Below are 22225 nucleotides of genomic sequence, written 5' to 3'. Positions count from 1 at the left end.
GTGTTAAGGGATCTAATGCATGAGAAAGGATGTCTTTTTTTAAATTTTATTTTGCTCTTATGCATTAGATTGAAATCAGCTGATTCACCAAAGACATGTCACACGTGATTCTGTTAAAAAGCTCTCTGAGAGTAAGTAAATGGAAGGCAATTGTGATGTCAAAATGAAAAAGTAAAACCATATATCTCAGAGGGCTTCCTGCCAGTGCGGAATATCATCGTTTGCTCCCCACTTCTCTCCTTAGGGTGAATGTATTATATGAGCATACATTGGCGTATTATCAGCCAGTTAAATGAAGGAGATAAATTTTAAAATGTGTTTGTTTTTCCTTTTGAGATGCAAATTTGACATAGAGTAGACAGATTTATATGGAATGTAGACCAATCCTTGACTTGTCACCTTTTCACACTGGGTCTCTCCAAGTGTAAAAAAGATTTATGAGAAATATACAGTAAAAAGAATATTAAAAGATGTTTCTGTAATTGTAATGCAATACAAGTTACAATATGTAATACAGTAAAATGTTTAAAAAAAGTGGTGCAAGGTAATATGTGACAATGAAAGTTGATACAAGTTTGCCAGTAGAATGTCTTCTGGTTGAGTCTGAAAACTCAAGGCAGTGGCCAAGAAGTTTAGAGAATAAAAAATAAGAGAAAAAGAATAGTTAGTAGAAAATTGAGAATGTAGTGCAAGTGGAATGTAAAGATAATCTTAACTGATTACAAAGGATACAAACGTTGACCTTGAATGAATGCATCAAATATTGGTTACAGATGGGAATGTCATATGATGCTCCCTGTAGGGGGTAGTGCCAGAGGTGCACAGGGTGCACTGTAGGCGTAACTAAAGGTCCTTTGCAGCGTCCTTTCAGACCCTAGCTGCAACCCCTTTCATTTATTTTACTGTACCTCCTTTCATATCTCTCTTCCATTTTGCTATCCACCCTCTCTAACAATTATTTCAAAGCACAACTGCGAGGTTTTCCTCCTGTTACAACCTTTCAAACCTAACTGCTCTCAATTTTTTCTAGCACTGAATGACCTCAGTGCTTGGCCTTTTGCCTAAACTCTGTATTCCATTCCATTTTATATGATGCTTGAAAAGGAGATATCATGATATCACAAAGACATCATGGGAAGTGCTCAATGTTAAGTTGTCCCTTGTACATACTTAAATAGTATCAGCTTTCTAATCTCGTACAGTGCTACTGTAGTTATTGCTTACATAAGGTGACTCTAGGGAAATATCTATCAATAGCTTCAGTTAACTTGTTAGCAATCAGTCCATTATGATGTCCAGGTCATGCTTGACTCATAGCATATTTGTTTTTGTTTCCAAATAGGTTTATCTTCTAATACAAACATTTTCATGTGTATGAATTGGAGACCATATTATGTAGTGTGCCCAGTGACTTGAAAACACTGGCTCTCATGAGCTTTATTATGCTTCACTGCCACAGGCAAGTGACTAAAGGTCTGTTGCAGCCTTCTAAGCTTCAGCTGTTTCTACAAATACAAACTGATGCCTATTAAGTGGAGAGAGGATCTTATCTGCGTAGCTGAACAGTTTAACGAACTCAGTTACAAGGTTAGTCATATGGTGGCATGAGTTCCAGCAAAGTGCCAAACATGTAAGCCTCCACTTGATCTTTTGACTGTTGTGAAGTGTTTTCTCTGTCACCTACTTTAGATGATAGATGAGTTTACATTAACTTGTTTCTTTTTTTTTTTCTGTTGTGTCTTTCTCTCACTTGGACAATAAACAAGCAACGTAGGGGTTAGGGTCTGGCACGACATTGTGGCCATTTCACACCTACATCAGTGGGAAAGATTTAGTAAGAGGAAAAGGAAGGACAAGAGGCACTCGCCTTCTTCAACAGGGAGTTTTACCCTACCAGTGAAGTTGACAGATTCGTTTGGCTCCTTTCTTCTGTCGTCTATTTCCTTACCACTGGCCATGAGTCCTCGTGAGCTGAGGCTTAGCTCCCCCATACCTAAGAAACTATGCTATTCTTTGTTACACAGTGTAGCCTCTTCTGCTGCTGATCCCTCTATGATATCTTCCCTCTGATAATGCTGGTGAATTATCTTCTTTTGAATATCTAAAGAAAACTGGCCTAAACTGAATAATCCCAGGTAGCCCGTCCTTCTCTGCTTGCTAGTTTGCTGGAGAGGAAGAACTAAAACTTGCATCCCCTAAATCATATGTGGTGGTGGTTACTGTTAACGGTAACACTCCTAGTGAGTCTGCTGCTGCTCATCCTACGCCTGCAGTTACTAGACAATGTGAGCAGTTGCCTGAAGTTGTCTTTACTGCTGATCATCCTTTGAATGAGCCTAACTTCATAGTACTTTCCAAGTTCTGATCATTGGACAACTTCAGCTGGCATGCTTCTCAATAAGAAAAAGGGATGATTTTCCTCATCTTCATCACCATCATATTCTTGTCTTCTTCACAATACTTTGGCAGATGACAGATGAGGAAGAGTAAATCTAAAAGTTCTCTAAGGAAGTGTAGATGATTTTCTCCATTGACGGAGCATAGCCATGATGGGAGGTCTTCAAGACTGATTACTGTGAAAACATCGCTCTCGGACTCACTTCAGTCGATGAAGGAAGAGAACTCATTTCTTGTCTCGTGAATGCTCTCGCTGTCATGAGGGGAAGTATCATCACCCTTCTCCACTTAGTTCCCCAAGGTAGTTGGATGGGAGCTGGGTAGACACCATAACTATCCAGGGCATAAGTTCCAATCAAGAGGACAGAGGCTCTTTCTCGTATCCCCTTCATAGCTAGGAAGAGGTGATCAGGCTTTTCTGTCGCGAGTTTTCCCAAAGCATTCTCTTGCAAGAGAGAGAACTAATGCCTTCTACCTCTTGTGCTTGAGTTTCTCCTCATCCTCAGTTGGCAAGTTGAATTATCAATGCTCGATCCCAGCTCTAGTCTCTTTGAGTATCAGTTCTAACAGACATATTGGCTCAATAAGTACTTATGATACAACATATCATTCTTCCCCTGGAGGAAGTTTCCCTGGTTCTTCCTGAAAAGATCAGTGTTTCAGGAGTTCAAATCATTGAGAATCTGTTCCTTTGGCTGAGGAAAGATTGTCACATTCCTTAGAACCTACAGCTTTAGAAGGTCCTTCCTGTACAGAACCTATCCTGACAGAGTTAGAACGACATTTTCAAGAGGTCATTGTATTCATTCATGAGTGTAATAATCTCTGGACCAGCTGCTGGGTGACCTACAGTCTGGTTTACAGAGTTGGCTGTAGTTGGCTCCTCGGAGGCGCATCCATTGGTAAAGCTCCCGTAGTCACAGATGGTGAATGGTGCCTTGGAGAAAAACAATTTGGTTTGCAGACCTTGCTCATTCTTTTGCCTCCGGTAAATTGTGCAAATTCCTTCTACAACTGGTTTCTAGACAGAGGAGATACTATGTTTTGTTCAGCACAGTCTTTTCCTATTCAGTTGGATTTATCAATATGTCAACTGACTAATGACTTAACATTTGAGAGACTTTGCTAGGAAGGTTCAGCTTTCAATTCCTCAAAGACAAGTGTGGGGCTGTCTGTCATTCAAACAGTTGCTTGGTTGGATTTTGGGCTTAACTTATTGACTGACTCACTTCATCTTCATCTAAATTCCTAGCCTGTATGTTATGAAAATGAGCCGATGATTTGTTAACACCTTCGTCCCAAAACCTAAAATAAAAAAAGATGCTAGTATTTATTGATTTTGAAATTTTTTGTCACCCATTCAGAGTGGGCATATCAAATTATTTTAACACCCCCAACCATTTTGCGTGTGGGGACTTTTCCTTAAGTTTATAGTTACACAAATGCTTTTACCCTTATTTTGCATCTGCCACCATTGAGGTCAGGGTTTTCTGTATGTATGTGCATGTCTCTTGCTTTTGTTACTTGTTCCTTTCCCGCTGCTATACAGAGAAAACCCATAACCAACACTACTTTTACTGTTTGTACACTTGTCCAACACCACTACTACTAAGGATGCTGCTTTTATCAATGTTGCTTAAATGGCAATACTAGAGTTGTTAGTGGCTTAAATTTAAGTCACACAGAGAGAAGAGAGAGGTGTGAAGTGCTGAAGGTATTAAGAGACCTGGTGTGGGCATCTAGAATCTGCCCTACCAACCGAGTAGATTTTTTTCTTCGTAATGGTCAATAATTTACTGAAAAGAGGAAATACGAATTTTTATAACCAGAATATTTCCATGCAATGAAGCTTGTAAGACACTTTAGCATTACTCATGGATATTGATATTTAACTACGGCCAAATACTGATAGGCCTATGAGCAATGGAATACAGCCTATTCGTAGTGCAAAAAAGGGGAGTTCTCATAACTTTCAAGAAAATATTGCTGAGAGTTCAAGATAAAATGGATGCTTATGATATATATATATATATATATATATATATATATATATATATATATATATATATATATATATATATATATATATATATATATATATAATATATATATATATATATATATATATATATATATATATAATATATATATATATATATATATATATATATATATATATATATATATATATATATATATATATATTTATATATAGATATAAGACCACTTAAAGTGTATTAAACACAGTAGTGTAAGAAAAAGTTACATTACACTGAGGCTTCCCTCTTATATTTTATCAAATTCCAAGAAACTACAAATAGGAGCTACTGACAACAATGTCAAATTTGAGCTTTGAGCAAATAAAATTCTAAATAACCCCTCTAATTTAAGCCCCGAGAAGTAAAGTTAAATTTCTAAATGAATCTGTATTCAAAATATACAAAAAAAACTAAGGTACTACAGACATTTTCCATCATTTTTTCTAACATATATACTGTATATATAACTTTTGCTTTCATGCAAATGATTATAGTACTCGCACAACAACTAATTGTAAAAGAATATTTAATTTATACAGTCTTTAGTACAGGCAAATGTTTTAGTAACACTACGACGAATCTCCAATTCATTAGTAAACATTTTAGCCTCACGGCGACCAGTCTACAGCCAATGTAGATAAATTCTCATCACAAGCCTACATCATAATATCTACAGCACACAAACGAATACGTGTCACACAGTAACAAGTCTGCAGCACACAAACGGATATTTTAGCCACACGGAGGCAAATCTACAGCAAACTTATGAAAAATGTTAGTCACAAAGCTACAATTCTGCAACAAATGAACAAATACTTCAATAGTACGACTACAATTCTACATCACAAACGAACATGTCATTCAAACAGCTAAAAATCTACGGCACAAAACAAAAGATTTCAGTCACTCAACAACAAATCTAAAGCCCATAACTAAACATTTCAACTAAAAAGCATTTAATATCACCTTTAATCCAATAACCTCTAATAAGTGCACTTGAGTATTCATTTTCCTTATCACTATTTCTTCTGTGTTTCTCCTTTAACTGGCTGGACGCACATGGCCAGCTGTATCTAGACTAGCTGGCAATGGTGACATTGCTCGCTGTTTTACATTTGATTGTAATTGCATGGCCTGCTGTATCTTTCTTCCAGTTGGCTGGACAGACATGGCCCACTGTACTTCTTCCTCAGTTGTTGGAAGGATAAGGCTTACTATATTTCCCAGTCAGCTGGACAGGCAGGGTTCACTATTATCTCCCAGTCGGCTGAATGGACATGGCCCTCCCTAACATTCCCGCGGTCATCTGAACAGAAAAGGCTTGCTCTTATCTACTCGTTGGCTGGACGAGTATGGCTCACTTTATCTCCTAGTCAGCCGGATAGACATGGCTCACTATATCTTCCCAGTTGGTTAGACGAACATGGGTCATCTGGAGAGAAAAGGCTTGCTGTTATCTCCTAGTCAGCTGGTTGGAAATGGCTCATTTTATCTCCCAGTTGACTGGATGGACAAGGTCCTCCGTATCCTTTCCCCAGTCAAGTTGGACAGGCTCGTTGTTACCTCCTAGTTGGTGGGACGGACATGGCCCTCTCTGACTTTCCTCCATCCTTCTAGTCAGAAAAATTTTGCTGTTATTTCCAAGTGCGCTGGACGGACATGGCTCACTATATCCTTCGTTTGATTGGATGGACAGGGACCTACCTCTCTATCTCTCAACTAAGAAGGAGAACAAGGCACAGTATATAATTTCTCCAGTTGGACGGATAGGTATCACTTCATTCCGGAGGGAAAACTTCGTACATGAGTAATACCTTTGCTTTCTATCAGGCTACTGAATGTTTGCGATAATCCGGATGGCATCCTAAAAAATAAAAACCTGAGAACGCTACACTCAAGACGAAGAACCCAGGAACCATGGCCACGGGAAGCCAGTGGTACCACAGGGAACCCTCTGTTGCCAAGTACCTGAAATATTGTTATTATTATTATCTGTAAAGTGCACACATTCATATGGATTAGGCCTAGCAGTGACTAGTTATGTAAGGCTCTACTGGATAGAATGACTATATATAATTACAGAATTTTAGCTATTCACTAAATTATCCACGTCATTCAATCATTCTGATAACTGTTTAATTTTTAATACATTATCTAAATTCAAAACAGGAACATTATTCCACTTTAGATTTAATTTTGTTTGTTTATAGGCCAAGTCTCTTATATAGCGTTTGCTCTTTTAGGTCCTGTTGCTAGGTAACCAGTTGGTTCTTAGCCACGCAAAATAAATCTAATCCTTCGGGCTAGCCCTAGAAAAGCTGTTAATCAGCTCAGTGGTCTGGTTAAACTAAGATATACTTTGCTCTTTTAATGTAGCGCCTCGTGACAATTAGGACCTCTCATCTATTTGCTCAATTTGAACATCAGCCCTGACGATCTACAGCTTTAAATTTCTTGGAGTGATTTGTATCTACTGTACGTTTGGGCATTACAAGGGTTGTTTCGTATTGATGGGTATTTAAGGTTATTGTATAATTATGTATATATACACATATAAAAGTCCCTTTTCTTATCTAAAAGGAATTTATACATTAACACGGTTGCCAGCATAAACCGATGGGCTGCGATTTCATCTATAAAGTAAAGGGTCTCGTTATTCAATTAAGTTCAAATGATTCTGGTGCTCACAAGACTAGCAGATTCTAGTTTATGAATTAACGATACTTTGAAAGCAAGTATCTGCAGCCATTTCGAAACCGCCAAGGCTAATTCGGACCCTTTAAATTTAAAAAAGTAAACGCAAAACATTGACTTTTTTCTTGGAGGGGGTGGGGTTTCGGAGAAAGTCAACCACTTACCAAAAGGTGATCATGCAACATTCCTCGGCCAGTCTCAGGATATGGAACAGCACGGCGCTTGTCCACGACTTGAGTTTTTTGTGGAAACGTTTGCTTGCAGCCCGACGTAAGAAAGGAGGGAAACGTGAACATTAATATATATATATATATATATATATATATATATATATATATATATATATATATATATATATATATATATGAAAATAAGAAGGCCCATAAAACACTATTTAAGAAGAACCAATTTCGCGGCCTTGTTTCTGAAGAAAATGCCCTGTCACTGGTAGAATATGGACAGGTGGAAAGCAATGGTATATATATACAAAACATGAAGGTGTCATCCAGTCGACTGCAGGGGCCCTCTTTGACGTCGTCGCGTGGGTCATCCTCTTCAAAAACGTTCATATTGTTGGTTTGATTGATGATAGCAGATTGCTTGCAGCCGAAAACCGGACTGGGACAACAAATAATCTGCGAAAGGAGGAGAATACTAATATCTTGAAGAACATTAATATATATTTATATGGAAAATATTATATATATATATATTTTGTTGTTATATATATATATATATTTTATATATTATATATATATATAGGTGCAATGAACCAGGTACTCATTTGAAAGTCCTCTGAAGTTGCACCCTACCATGATTTTTAGAGTTCTAAGAAAGAAATGAGGAGACAGCGAAGGTGGGAAACTGTAAATGCATTTGAACATTCTGTTTTGCTTCCTTAAAGTCCCCAGCTATTGTAGAAAGTAAAAAAATGGGGTTTGATAGACGACAAAAAAAATTTGAAATTGGACTTCCCATGCCAAATTTTTGTCATTGTGGTTGTTTAAACTTCAATGGAAATGTTTCAGGAAAAGACCAATTAATAATAAATAAATTTCACCGGGGAAATTTTGAACACGTGCTTCCATGAATGGTTGAAATGTTTCCCAATTGATTAAATGATTATAAATGATTATAACTGAATCGCTACAGTTGTTAATGATGATGGCTTAAAACATTGGTGACATAAAATTACAAAATGCTTTTGGAAGGTTGAAAAGATATGACAAATAATCATTAAAAAAAAGCTTAGTACTCCAGTTAAGTAGGGCATAAAAATGATTAATAAAGCCGTAACAAAAGGAACGAAGGCTTAAACGTTGACCATGGAGCTTCAGTAAGTAGAGAGACAAAAGCATTTTGCTTATCTTTGCGTTCGGAATTAACATCAATGGCGAATTTCAACGTACTACTTCTTAGTCGTGAGAAAGAGGACATTTAGCAATATCCTTGAGAAAACGCATGATCGCAGAAAGTTGATGGAGGATTGATACTTGTTTAAGTCTTAACTCCTGCCTCCTGAGTGCATTTTATGTATTGCACTTGCTTTATCGGTACAAAGTCCAGACAGTGCTTCCCGCATGGCCCACATCAAAATAGGAGACAAGGTGCATACGCCAATCACTTCTAAATTGGTCAAATTTTGATCGTCATTGAGAGCAAATTTGCTAATGTGAAATGAATATCATTCTCTCAATGGCTTACAATTAAGATAGGCTGCAAATCATAGAAAAAGTGTGCGTAGATGTGTGTGTGTGAGTGTGTGTGTAAGCGTGGGGGAGAGAGAGAGAGAGAGAGAGAGATTAAATCAACGTAGATCAGGCAGACCACTGTCCTTCAAAGTCAAGGATAAGTATGACGCCATTTACTTTGCGTCCAGCCGTAAAAATTATTTAAGAGTTATTGAGCAATGGAGTTGAGAACGTTTAGTGTTATTAACGCTCTCATGCTTCTTATGACAGCAACATTATCTCAGCAGATTTCTCTCTGCGATACGTGATAGCAAAATACGAAGCTTGTTGGCTTCTTAATCAGCTTCCCGATGCAAGTTGCGTGAAGAGCCTAATATTTTTCTTCGGTAACTTCATTGATCTCAACATAGCAAAAAAAAAAAAAAAAAAAAAGCTCCTGGGTAACAAGTATTATATGATTAATACCTAAGGTTTGGTAAATTTATGAATCTATTCTTTGTTCGTGATTAAACTGTTAATACTCGTGAATACAAAACGAATAAGAAGGCTTTTTCCGCGCGCAAGGATCTGTCTGTTCCCAATTCACTCTGTAATGTATCGATGGCGGTAATTTATACCTGATGATTCAGAAAAAAATTGGTGAGGCTCAAAATTTCAAAATCGAGACATAAAAATGATAAATGCTTATTTTAAAGATTGTTACCTCACATGCACTCATGCGCAATATCAGTATTTGTTAATCTTGCTCGGTGCTTCCTTATGAAAAGTACTCTGTAATAAACGAGTTCAGTTAAGTAGGTTTCTGACTGGCGTCTGGACGTCCAGCTTTGCGAGCATTGCCATTAAACTCTTCCCTAGACCTATACTTGTCCCATAAATGCCCTGTTTCAAGTTGACAGGAATATTGGCACCGTTCGTCAAAACATATGCCACGTTTCTGGGTTTATCATTTAAATTTTAATTGATAATAATAATGATGATTTAAAAACGAAATCAAATTGAGCGTGAGAGTATACATGCCCTACACTCCCAATTTCTTGATTTTCTTGTATTAAGATGAATATCTGATACTGGATAACGAACGATATGTATGGCATCAGCGCACTGACTCAAGTCAACGGCAAGCGGCTCTTCCTAATTTTGTCGCACTATAAGGCAGCATATGTCACAGACTAGCCAGATGGTCACTCAGACTTGGTGTAAAATAGGGTAAACTAATGCTGCTGCGAAATCACTCTCTCTCTCATCAGCGGAGACGAACAACATAGGGACCTTTTCATGCAAATGGATTATCAAGCCTTTCATAAAAAAAGGGGCACGCTCAGAACCATAGAGATTTAAGAACAAAGTCCAACAAAAATGACTTACCATAGATAAAGTGATGATGCTTGCGAGCAGCCATTGGCAACCAACAACGATAATGGAAATGGTGAGATATTTAGTGGAAAACAGGGCAAAGCACACAACCTGAAAACAAGATGGCAGAGACATGAAGGAACTCGTGAAGGCACTTTAACGTCATCAGCAGCTTCTAAACCAGTGGTTCTTAACCGCGGGGTCGCCAAACCATTTCATTGGGTCCCCCAAGGGATATAAACTTATTGGCTTATTATTTCCCCAATACTCTTATTATAATTATTATTATCATTAGAGAAAACGTTTTGGTTTTCTTTATGCTAGTTAATGTACTGTTTCTTTTTCATGGGTCATTGTTATGCAGATGTGCTACTTGCATTAATAAAAATCTCTGCATGCAATTTTTGTTTCTGTAACACGTTTTCATAAGCGTAATTATATAAAAAGAAAATGTTTATGAAGGTGTGGGTCGCCATGGTTAATTTGGACAAGATTTTGAGTCTGCCAAAAAAAGGTTAAGAACCACTTCTAAACTAAGACCACTTGCAGTTTGTTCTTGGGATGTAACAGGGCTGGGGAGTTATCTCATTCACAGAGAGATGGCAATCGATCAAACTTCTGAGAGTTAATGGAAATTGATAGACTGGAAAATTTAATCCATAAGAATTCTGTTCATTATACCTCCCTTTAAATAAAAGCTTGACTTATGCGTCAAGAGATAACTATTATAAGAAAGTTCAATTCTGCTAAAATATCGAACTTGTACAGGAAAATCCTTGTGTGCAAATATGCCTCTAATTTGTTTTTATTCCTAATTCTTACCACCGTCATTATTTGTTAGGAAAACTTGTCCAGCTTTAACAGAAACTGTTTGAGATTTTCTTTAGAAAAAAATGTCTATCCTAGAGAATTCGGTTTTCTTGGTAAAGCTTCTACATCTAGTGATCATAATTAGTCAGAATGTTGACTGTCTTTTGAGCAGTTATTGTTATTATATATATATATATATATATATATATATATATATATATATATATATATATATATATATATATATATATATATACATATATATATATATATATATATATATATATATATATATATATGTATATGTATATCTCTGAGAAAGGATATCAGATGTATTAGGAGTCATTGCTCAAGGAAAATTAAACTATTTACAGCATAGTACTTCATATATATATATATATATATATATATATATATATATATATATATATATATATATATATATATATATATATATATATAGATAGACAGATGTGTATAATTATCAATCACGAGTATCACTCTATTTCTCACCTGCGGTGCAATGCAACAGTAATGAGCGAGGGTAAGTGTAATCATGCCACAGGGGCTGAGATCGCCCAGGGAGGGCTCCGCCAGACGTACTGCCTTAGCGAAGGATGCCACTGACCACGCCATGGCCATGAAGGATGCCAAGACTGACAGGATCTGCACGATTACTGAAAGTAAACCACCGAGGATCTTTACAGTCAGTTAGTTTGATGAGATTCAGTGCAGTTGCTTCAGAACACACTTTTATTTTCGTGACTCCGAACTAAATTGTTGTATTTACTACAAACCATGAAAGTATGCATATTTGTCCAGTACAGTAACGGGTCCTTTAAAATGTTACGTTGTAAGTTAAGTTAGTGTGGCATAAAAGATTTGAAAATTGTTCCAGAGAATGGGTTTGAGTTCAAACTACATTTTTAAACTGGCCCTCAACTGGCAACAGTAAGAGAGCTTGTTTTCAATACGTTTATCCATTTTTCTTAGCCTAGACGGAAAATAAACAGAAGCAAATCATAAAAAATCATCCTATACATACGCGTCGACGAGACATTTCCTTCCAAAGCCTGATCTGGGATGGTAAAGGACATGATGTAGAGCTGCACAATGAGCTGCGGGGCGTCTTGTATCAAGGAACAAAGAAGATCTACGGTAGCCGTGTCTCTCTCGGCGTGAAGCCACAGTTTCTGATAGTACGGGCCTCTGCGGTGGGGCGGTGGACACGCTGCAGTGTGAGAGGCATAAGTTATCGGATGTTGGAAGGTTAAGCTATATATTTCGTTTAATATCAAATTCATTCAACTTTGGATTAAACATCGGTAGACTCGAATCATCAATAGGTTGGGGAACGAATTTTCCGTGACGCTAGCCATTCGGTGGTTCGAGTCCACCGGGTGACGTGACTTAACAGCTATAAATTCTCTTCGGTGTTAATTCCGATGTTGAGCGAATCTGATATTAAACGACATTTGTAGTTTAGTGAACGTGAATATAAAAAATGTCACGGTGTATGACAAAAATTTATATACAATGTATCTATATATATATATATATATATATATATATATATATATATATATATATATATATATATAAATTTATATATATTGTATATAGAATTTTTTGTACACATTGTATATTTTTTATATTCATTTTTATTTTCTAGTTGTAAAGTTAAGGCTTTTAATGACTTATGCATTAACAACAAATGGCTCAGTCACGGTGTGACAAAAATTTATATACAATATATATAAATTTATATATATATATATATATATATATATATATATATATATATATATAAATTTATATATAATAGAATTTTTGTCACACACCGTGACATTTTTTAAGGTTTCCTTTTAGTGTAATCTGTATCATTTCTATATATCCGGAAAAGCCTTATATACGTTCTGTAACTGTATCAATCAATATATATATATATATATATATATATATATATATATATATATATATATATATATAATATATTGACTGATACAGATTACGTACCTAGAACGTATTAAGGCTTTCCGGAGAAGCAGCTTATAACTGAGCCATTTGTTGTACCATAAGTCATTAATAATACCTAGCTAGAAATTCTAGTATACATCTGGCAGTCATCAATCAAACCAGTTGCATGAACTCATCAGGTGGACGCTAGAAGCAAGATAAGTTAGACAGGAAATGAGCAAAAATATGCGATAATTACCACTCGACGGACACGTCGCATCCACTTCTTCTTCTTTGATTTTGGCCGTGGACTGTTCAGGGGCGAGCGGGGATTTTTGTCTGCTTTTGAGGCCATAGTAAAGTATGTCAAAGTACCTGGAATTTGTAAAACGTTTATCATAACCGTGATTGTTATAATGAAAGCTTCTCGACAAGAAAAATAAAACTAGAGGTTGTTAATTTGTCTAGGCCGACGGTCTTAATTCATTTATCAAGAACCCTTTTCTCGCTCTGTCCGATATTTAAAACCAAGATTCAGTTCCTAAATGTCTGAATGCCTTTGGATGATAAGCAGAGTTTCGATTTGTTGTATTTATATAATTCCAAGGGAACATAATGTTTATCCTTTTTAGTTGTTAACTTGGAGAGAAGCGTCAGGAAAATTTTAGCCTGTACTGTATATGAGCCCTCAAAAAGAATACCTGATCGTAAAGAATAAAACTTGAAGTAACTGTCACTGATCGAGTAAAATATGAAGATGAAATGACCAAGCATTTTGAAGGAAACCTCAGTTCTATTCTAGCTTGAAAAGCGAGTAACTGATCTCCTCAGTCTGTACTGTATATGGGCATCTTAGAAAGAGTACCTGACCGTATAGACCTGAAGTAACTGTTAGTAATCAAATAAAATATGAAGATGAAATGGCCAAGCATTTTGGTGAAATTCTAAATTTTCTTCAAGTTCTTGAAAAACAAGTAACCGATTTCCTCAGCCTGTACTGTATGTGGGCTCTTTACAAGAGTACTTGATCATATAGAATAAAACTTGAAGTAATTGTCACTAACGACTTCAGATATGAAGATCCAATCACCAAGCAAGTTGAAGAAAAATCCGACATTTAGTTCCAATTCTGTTCGTTAAAAAAAAAAACTTGAAAAACAACTGATCTCTTTCACGCTCTACGTTCAACTAACCTCAAGACACACGCGTGGAGGGCGAGATGACCCAAAACTCTGACAGTCCAGAGACACATCGACGCTTTAGGGGTCCGGTAGCATCTGCCCCCTACTTCGCAGACGTTGCTGTCAAACCAGTACCAGTAGAAGCTGAACCCATTGACTATTATGAGCGGAATGACTGTCGAGGAAAGAGATGAAAGATAAGAAATAAACTTCAGATGTAAAAATTTGTACATATATACTTCCATTGTTTTAAAATTTTACGGATGCTCAGACAAAGATTGGAGTTTTATGTATAGAATTCCCCTTCACTTAATGATTTGCTGTGGTGGAAATGTTGGTTTAAATTCCATTTATTATTTCTTAAAGATTATTAATGTATTAAAAACTGATATCTACTTTAAAACACGAATCCTGTAAGTCACTGGGCGGTGATTATTGCACTAGACTCATTTTGAGGTTGGCACTGGGATTCAGAACTTAGATATTCAGGTTTTTATGGATATTCAGACAAAATATTTCTTCTTATTTATGAAAATCACTTTTTTAAAAGTTTTTTAAAGATTTGCTGTGGTAAAAATGTTAAAAATTCCATTTATTATTTCTAAAAGGATTATTTTCAGGTATTCAAAACTAGTATCTATAAATATCTATAAACCCCTGAGCTGTGGTTATCAGACTCATTTTGAGGTGAGGATGCCATTCTAGCTTCAGAACTGAGATATTTAAAGTTACAATTACCATCGATGAGGTTGAAGAAAGCAGAAAAACCGCCATGAGACTAAACTCTCAGGGAATGAATGATAGTTGATGTTATAGTTACCAAATAGCTAAGAGAAACACGTTTCTATATTACGTCAATACCTGAGAGAAATTCGTTTCGATATTACGTGAATAACTAACAGAAATTCGTCTCTATATTACGTAAATGGCTAAGAGAAATTCGTTTCTATATTACGTGAGTAGCTAAGAGAAATTCGTTTCGATATTGCGTGAATAGCTAACAGAAATTCGTTTCTATGTTACGTAAATGGCAAACGGAAATTCGTTTCTATACTATGTAAATAGCTAACAGGAATTCGTTTCTATTTTACGTAAATGGTAAACGGAAATTCGTTTCTATACTACGTAAATAGCTAACAGAAATTTGCTTCTACATTACGTGGATGGCTAACAGACATTCCCTTCTTTGTGACATAAACAAAGGCGAACAACGTCATTTCACTACCTAGCACCAGAACCGTCGTCAGGAACCACTGCTGCGTGGTTTTATCGTCGTACATGTAGTATGCGACCAGGGCGTCGGAGATCACATCGAAGTAGAACAGTCCCAGGGACCCGAGGGCGGTGATCACGTCGAAGACCCCGAATTCGGAGACCTGCATGGGCTGGGTCAGGATATGAAGCCCCTGGGGGAGTACAAAAAAGGCGTAGGAGTAATTACAAATTGTTTTAGGAAGCACTTTTGAAAAGGTTTGAATTCTATGCAACACGTACAATGCAGGATCGAACCCAGGTCTTTCAAACGAAAGGTCAGAGCCTTTGCCAACCAGGCCACACAAGTCATAAAAGAAGTTGGAACCTGAGTACAACTGTACCCACGGAATTACCTGGGCAGGCTAACTAGGTTCGATCCTAATGCGAGTCAGAAATTTATTTTTGTTTATATATATATATATATATATATATATATATATATATATATATATATATATATATATATATATATATATAGTATATGTGTGTGTGTATACATATATGTATGTATGTGATATATATAAATATATAAATGCACATTTATTTATTAATAATTTAACTAAAACATTCATCACCAAGTCAAAATTCTTGCTTTTATAAAGACTTACAAGGAATCTGGCTTTGACTTTTCTGAAGTGGTTACATTCAGTATTTCACCCCACTCCAAAGAAACCTGACCGCCTTAATCATTCAGATTATTGACTACTGACTTTTAGCGCTGACAGATGACTTTTGAGCTGGCAAATGATACGACATTAGAATGTTATTCACCTTTCGTTTTTCTTGAAGTCTGGGAATCTGCAACCCAAAATTTACAGGCGATTTTTTGCTTTCTGAATTCTGGTTAGCTTCCTGCAGGTTTTTAGAGAAATTTTTGTCTTTCCTCTTGGTGTCTCGAACGCATTTAAAATATTCTGGCATCATTTTCAGTTATCCATGCTTTTTTTTTATATGAATTTCTCCTTTCTAAATTGCTACCCGAGTTTTTCAATCATCTCGCCAAATTCCCAGTGACGTTTCCAAGGGTTTTAATCTCTCAAGTACATTTTTCCTCATATTTCTTCACCGATCTTCCTTCTACGTCTTCTCTCATTTTCTCACATTTTTGCTTCTACTGACTAGTCAACACTCCACATCTCATTTATCTTCACCTCCCAGATACCCTTGTTGTTTGTGATCAGCCTTGGATTGTCCTCTCTCCTTTTGGCATGCATGATCTTGCAAGAAGTCCTTTACAGAACTGTAAAGTTTAGCTGGATGACGTATTTGTTTTTAAACTGTTTGGCAGTTTATTTTATTGTCAATTTCACTGATTGTGCTGCATTAAAATAGTAATTCACTCCAGCCATAGCACTGACCGTGTTCAGGCAACTTCAAATTTGTCTCGGACACAGAGGTTTGGTTTGATGCTTGAAAACTCATTCTATCTGCCAAGGCAATGCATTGCCTTACCCGTCAGTGCATGGGACAATGCTCTTGCATTTGGGTTGAATTTTACATTGGTATTTCCTTAACCCGATTAAACCGAAGGCAGTTATTCATTCGCATATTCGACTGCCGTGCAATTGGTTCCACTTTTATGTACCCTTTTATCTCCGCGTCAAGGTGTCATCACTGTCTAATTTTCATAGTTAATATTCCACTGAGTTGTTGACAAAATCTTCCACTCCAATTAGGTCGCTCTGTAGCACCTGCCAAGCCATCATGTCCCTTATTTTTTTTTCCCCTCTTCTTGTATCTTTTATCACTCAGGACTTGCTCCAGATAGGATCGAGTTCCTCATTTTTTTCGCTGCTCTTCACATATTGCAAAAGAAAAAAGGTTAATCCAACTAGACGTGTTGACGGAATAAATGGCTCTGTTACTCTGGATCCTGTATAGACATTCTTGCTTTTCCAACTTTTAGGGATAGCTGCTTACAAGCTCTGTTTAGGATCAGCCACGTGAGCCAAGAAGTGTGATTCGCTTGTCAGTGAAAACACTTTTTAATAACAAAAACATGCAAATTGAAGTGACCGTGAAATTTTCTCGGCACGGGATCTAAGCGTGGAAAGATCGGCTTTCTGATGTCATTAAACATTTCTACATTTCATTCCATTTGAATCATTTCATTTTGATAAAAGTTAATCATTCTATATCCAAGTCTACCGTTGCGCGAGCGGTTGTAATCTTAAGTCGTTACAAAATCATGCGCAAAAGTTACACATTGTTACAAGGTTAGTCATATGTATTTTAGTGACTTTTAAAGGGAACAATCTATTTGTTTTTTTAAATCAAAGTATTCACTTGAATATAAGTGATCCTTTTGGTTCGTCAGACCAAACTAAGCTTTTTCTTAGATTAACTTAATTAATGTTAAGTGCAAGCGAACTGACAATCAAGTAGAGTACAGAAGTCAGCGTTGCGCTACAGAGTGCAGAGACCACAATGCGGTGCCAGCGGAATTTTAACAGACCGAAAAGGCAGCGCATCGATTTGCCATTGCCGGGAACTGGAAGCAAAGCTCAACCGAGTTAAGGCGGAACTGAAAACACTAATCATTTCATACGTTATTATCAGAGGATTACTCCAGCCATATTATCTTTCCATTTCTTCTAAATTTGATTCTAGACCGACGCCATTAACGGAGGGTTGCCCATTAATGGAGGATTACTCCAGAATAATGTTACCTTTCCATTGAATGTGAATCAGGTTCTAGGATGTTTCTAGACCGATACCTTTGACAAAAGGTTATAGTAGAATCATGTCTTTCCATTTAATCTTAATTAGGTTCTGGGATGTTTCTAGACCAATACCATTAACGAAGGGTTACTCCAGAATCATGTTACCTTTCCATTTCTTCTAAATTAGGTTCCACCAGGATGTTTTTAGACCTATACCATCGACAGAAGGTCACTACAGAATTATGTTACATTTCCATTTAATTTATATAAGGCTCTGGGGTTTCATAGACCGATACAATTAACGAAGGGTTACTCTAAAATCATTTTACCATTTAATTTCTTCTAAATTAGATTCTTGAATGTTTCTAGATCGATAACATCAACTCCGGAATCATGTTACCTTTCCATTTCTTCTAAATTAGGTTCCAGGGTGTTTTTAGACACATCATTCACAGGTTACTACAGAACTGTTACCTTCCCAATTAATATAAATTAGGTTCCGGGATGTTTCTAGACCGATAGCATTAAAGGAGGGTTACTACGGGATCATGTTACCTTTTCATTTCTTCTAAATCAGATTTTAAAATGTTTCTAGACCGATATCGTCAACGGAGAGTTACTCCAGAATCTAATTGCCTTTCCATTTCTTCTAATTTAGGTTCTAGGATGTTTTTAGACCTATACCCATACTCTCAATAGATTATAGGCTACGGGGCAGAGGGGCGGGCCTAGTAATGTTCCTTGGAAATCACCTGCCACACACTGACTATTGTGCTTCCTAACTTCGCTGATTGAAAGAAACAACCTCATTACTGGTCTGAACCGGACTGTCATACTTGTTTTGGATACCGTGCAAACTTAATTGTTAGCCTTCCCCGTATTTAACGTTCATAGCTGTTATTCCAGAATTTATTTCGAATTGTTAATCTAAAATGTATTTTATATTGGTATTCTAGAATTTATTTCGAACTGGTATTCTAGAATTTTTCGAATTGGTATTCTATAATTTATTTTTTATTTTTTACTAGAAATTTAGAAATGCTTTACTAACATTTATTTCGAATTGCTATTCAAGAATTTATTTCGTGTTGTTTTACTAAAATTTACTTCGAATTTTTATTCTAGAATTTATTTCCAATTGCTCTTCAGAATTTATTTCAGAGTTGTTTCACTAAAATATAATTTCGAATTGTCATACTTGAATTTACTTCGAAATTATACTATGATTTATTTTGAATTGTTATATTAGAATTTATTTCAAATAGTTAATCAAGAATATATTTCTAACTGTTATTCTAGAATTTATTTCGAATTGTTTTTTCAAGAATATATTTCTGAATGCTATTCCAGAATTGATTTCGGATTGTTATTTTAGAGTTTATTTCGAATTGTTATTCTAGAATTTATTTCGCATTGTTTTTATAGAATATATTTCGGATTGTTATTCTAGAATTTATTTCGAATTTTTTTCTAGAATTTATTCCTGATTTCCATTCAATAATTTATTTCGAATTGTGATTCTCCAATTTATTTTGATTTGTTATTCCAGGATTTATTTCAAATTGTTAATCAAGAATATATTTCGGATTGTTTTTCTAGAATTTATTTTCGCATTGTTTTTCTAGAATATATTCATGACTTTTATTCAAAAATTTATTTCGAATTGTGATTCTCTAGTTTATTTTTATTTGTTATTCTAGAAATTTGTTTCGGATTGTTATACTAGAATTTATTTCAAATTGTGATTCTCTTATCTATTTCGAATTGGTTTTCAAGAATTTATTTCGAAGTGTTATACTAGAATGTATTACGAATTGTTTTAGAATTTATTTCGAATCGTTATTCAAAAATATCTTTCTGGTTGTTATTCTACTAATCTACTTCGGATTGTTATTCAAGAATTAATTTCGAATTGTTACTATAGAATTTATTTGGAATTTATATTCTAGAATTTATTTCGAATTTTTGTTATAGAATTTATTTCTAACTGTTATTCTAGAATTTATTTGTTTTAATCATGAGGAGAGTAGCTTTGATTTTAGTTGACGAGACGATGGGTAAGTGTAGGCCTACTCATATTTATCAATGAGAATATGGAATGGTTTCTAAGTTCACTTAGAATTATGGTGAAAATGCGGATTAGCTAAAGAAATACTGTTCTTGAAAGAAACCCCAGAATATGGATATAAATAAAAGATTTCGTAAGTTTGCAACACGTGATCAATAAAAGCGAATGTCAGCTCAGATGATTTTCACAGGCACAATCCAAAATAACATAGTATCGGAATTAATATAATTCAACTGCATAAAAACGAACTACCGAGATACTCTGTAATTCCAGGTTTTTGTTTAATTATTCATTATATTGTTTCGTACTCAGTCCTGTGCTAGTCTCTCTTCAACCAGATGGAGATTTGCTTCATAAAAAATAAATGCCTGTCACAATTAAAACGTCAAAGTCTTTTCACTCACGCGTTGATCGAACAATCGTAAATCCACGTTACTATTTTTGTCAGATTTGTTAATGAAACAGTGAGTCTTCAACCACTGTCGCGTGCCAATCCATCCAAGGTGCCCTCATGTGCCAAAAGTGACTTGATTTTATGCACTACCTCTAAGCGAGAATAAAGATACATTTCCGAAGTTTTCTACTTCAAGTGCTCCTTTCGTCAACTTCAACTTTCTTAATTTATCCTTATTCTTATTCCCACCAGCCGTCAACTATGGAACAAAACAAATATGCTGTACTGTGATTCACGACCTTTGCTGAGGCAACTCGCAGAAGCGCAGGTGTTTATTTCCCAACTCCCTTAGCTACGCGTCTTCTGAATTATCTTTAGTGAACGACGCGTTGATTAATCTTTCCGTTAGCAAAAAGCTATAGCACGTTCTATAACGCTGTATTTGTTGAAAGGAAAAACTTCACGTATGTTCAACTGCTTTTAGTTGTCATCGCAACAGATGTCACCACGCAAACAAAATGAATGAGCACCAAATGTAAAGTGGATCTGAAATCAAGTTTGCGTCAGTGGTACTTTCCCTCTCTCTCACTAATGCACCATTTTCTGGCAGTTAACGCACTTCGCTCTTTGAAGCGTTTGCCTCTGATATCTTTTTGTCTACTTACGTCGGGCTCAATGAAGTTCTTGGTAAATCCGTGCATCTCTCGCGGCAGTTCGTCTAATACTGAAGTGTAGGTGTTTCATCGATTCACTGGGACCTTAGAAACCGGAGTGACGTCACTTTCACGGTTGACTAATACCACGTTTAATGTCTTGATAATCTTTTTTTTTTTTTTTCCATATCTTATCCATTCAATTTTCTTTGATTGGGGAGTTCCTTTCGTCTTTTGGCGCGAGGAAAATGTCTCCTGGCCAAGACATTCATCATTTGAATGGAGTCTCTTGTCAATTTGTATTTGTTCATGCAATCTTAACGGACCTGACCTTTCTGTGCCATTATACGGTTAACTGCTAACAGAAGTAAGGGCTTGCTTTGTTACTAATCTCCCGTTGTGAACAGTTGGTAGAATGCAGAGGGTAGCAGTCACAGTCAGGGTAGAGATGGGCATGGGGCAGAATCCTCATCATTCAAAATAGGTTAGTGGTGCCTTTATCAATTCCTTGGGGGTGATTGCCAGTTCCATTGGCCTCTACATATAACAGTTTTCCCATCAGCTTGTAATTTCACATTCCGTGGGATGACTTGCTACAATTAGACCACAAAGCCTACTGACTTCAGATATAAGAGGCATGCTACCATGCCTTCTTATCAAGGGTCACATTGCTTTCTTGCTATGCTCAATGAAAGCAAGCTTCAGGGCCACAAAGACATTACGTTCTGAAATAATGCCATCAGATCAATATGCACACGACTCCCACCTCATTCAGCAGACTGAGACCTAACATTACACAAGAATTTACAGGCTTTTAAGTTGAGTTACTACCCGTGTAGCCTTGGACATCTTGACCAAGTCCACACCACCAGGGACATTTCTTCCTGCACAGGAACTGCCATGCTGAGAACTTCAAATGTAGGAATATTACAAGTCATGGTCCTATTTCGTTGCTGTCGTTTTTGATTAAGCTGGTGTTATGCCAGCACGGGCTCTTGCTCATAGAGCAGCTTCTTAAGTCATTTTATACGAAAGTGAATGGTAAGGAGGCTCCAACTCTTCTGGCCAT

The 22225-nt window shown here is 36.2% G+C and overlaps 1 protein-coding gene across 1 annotated transcript; it reads right to left on the bottom strand.

The window, feature by feature from the left end:
• Positions 1-4670: 4670 nt before the first annotated feature.
• LOC136840076 (XK-related protein 4-like) lies at positions 4671-21332 on the bottom strand. Its single transcript, XM_067106459.1, has 10 exons — positions 21169-21332; positions 15350-15530; positions 14137-14299; positions 13203-13318; positions 12033-12218; positions 11501-11664; positions 10190-10288; positions 7618-7765; positions 7295-7387; positions 4671-6404 (listed from the first exon to the last, which is right to left on the bottom strand). Exons 1-9 carry the CDS (start codon positions 21202-21204, stop codon positions 7329-7331), a joined length of 1152 nt encoding a protein of 383 aa, XP_066962560.1. The 5' UTR covers positions 21205-21332; the 3' UTR covers positions 4671-6404; positions 7295-7328.
• Between the last annotated feature and the right edge of the window lie 893 nt (positions 21333-22225).

The sequence above is a fragment of the Macrobrachium rosenbergii genome, chromosome 7 (genome assembly GCF_040412425.1).
Source record: "Macrobrachium rosenbergii isolate ZJJX-2024 chromosome 7, ASM4041242v1, whole genome shotgun sequence".
Taxonomy (NCBI): Eukaryota; Metazoa; Arthropoda; class Malacostraca; order Decapoda; family Palaemonidae; genus Macrobrachium; species Macrobrachium rosenbergii.
The sequence above is the reverse complement of the archived record's forward strand: the minus strand, read 5'-3'. Positions and strand labels throughout refer to the sequence as shown.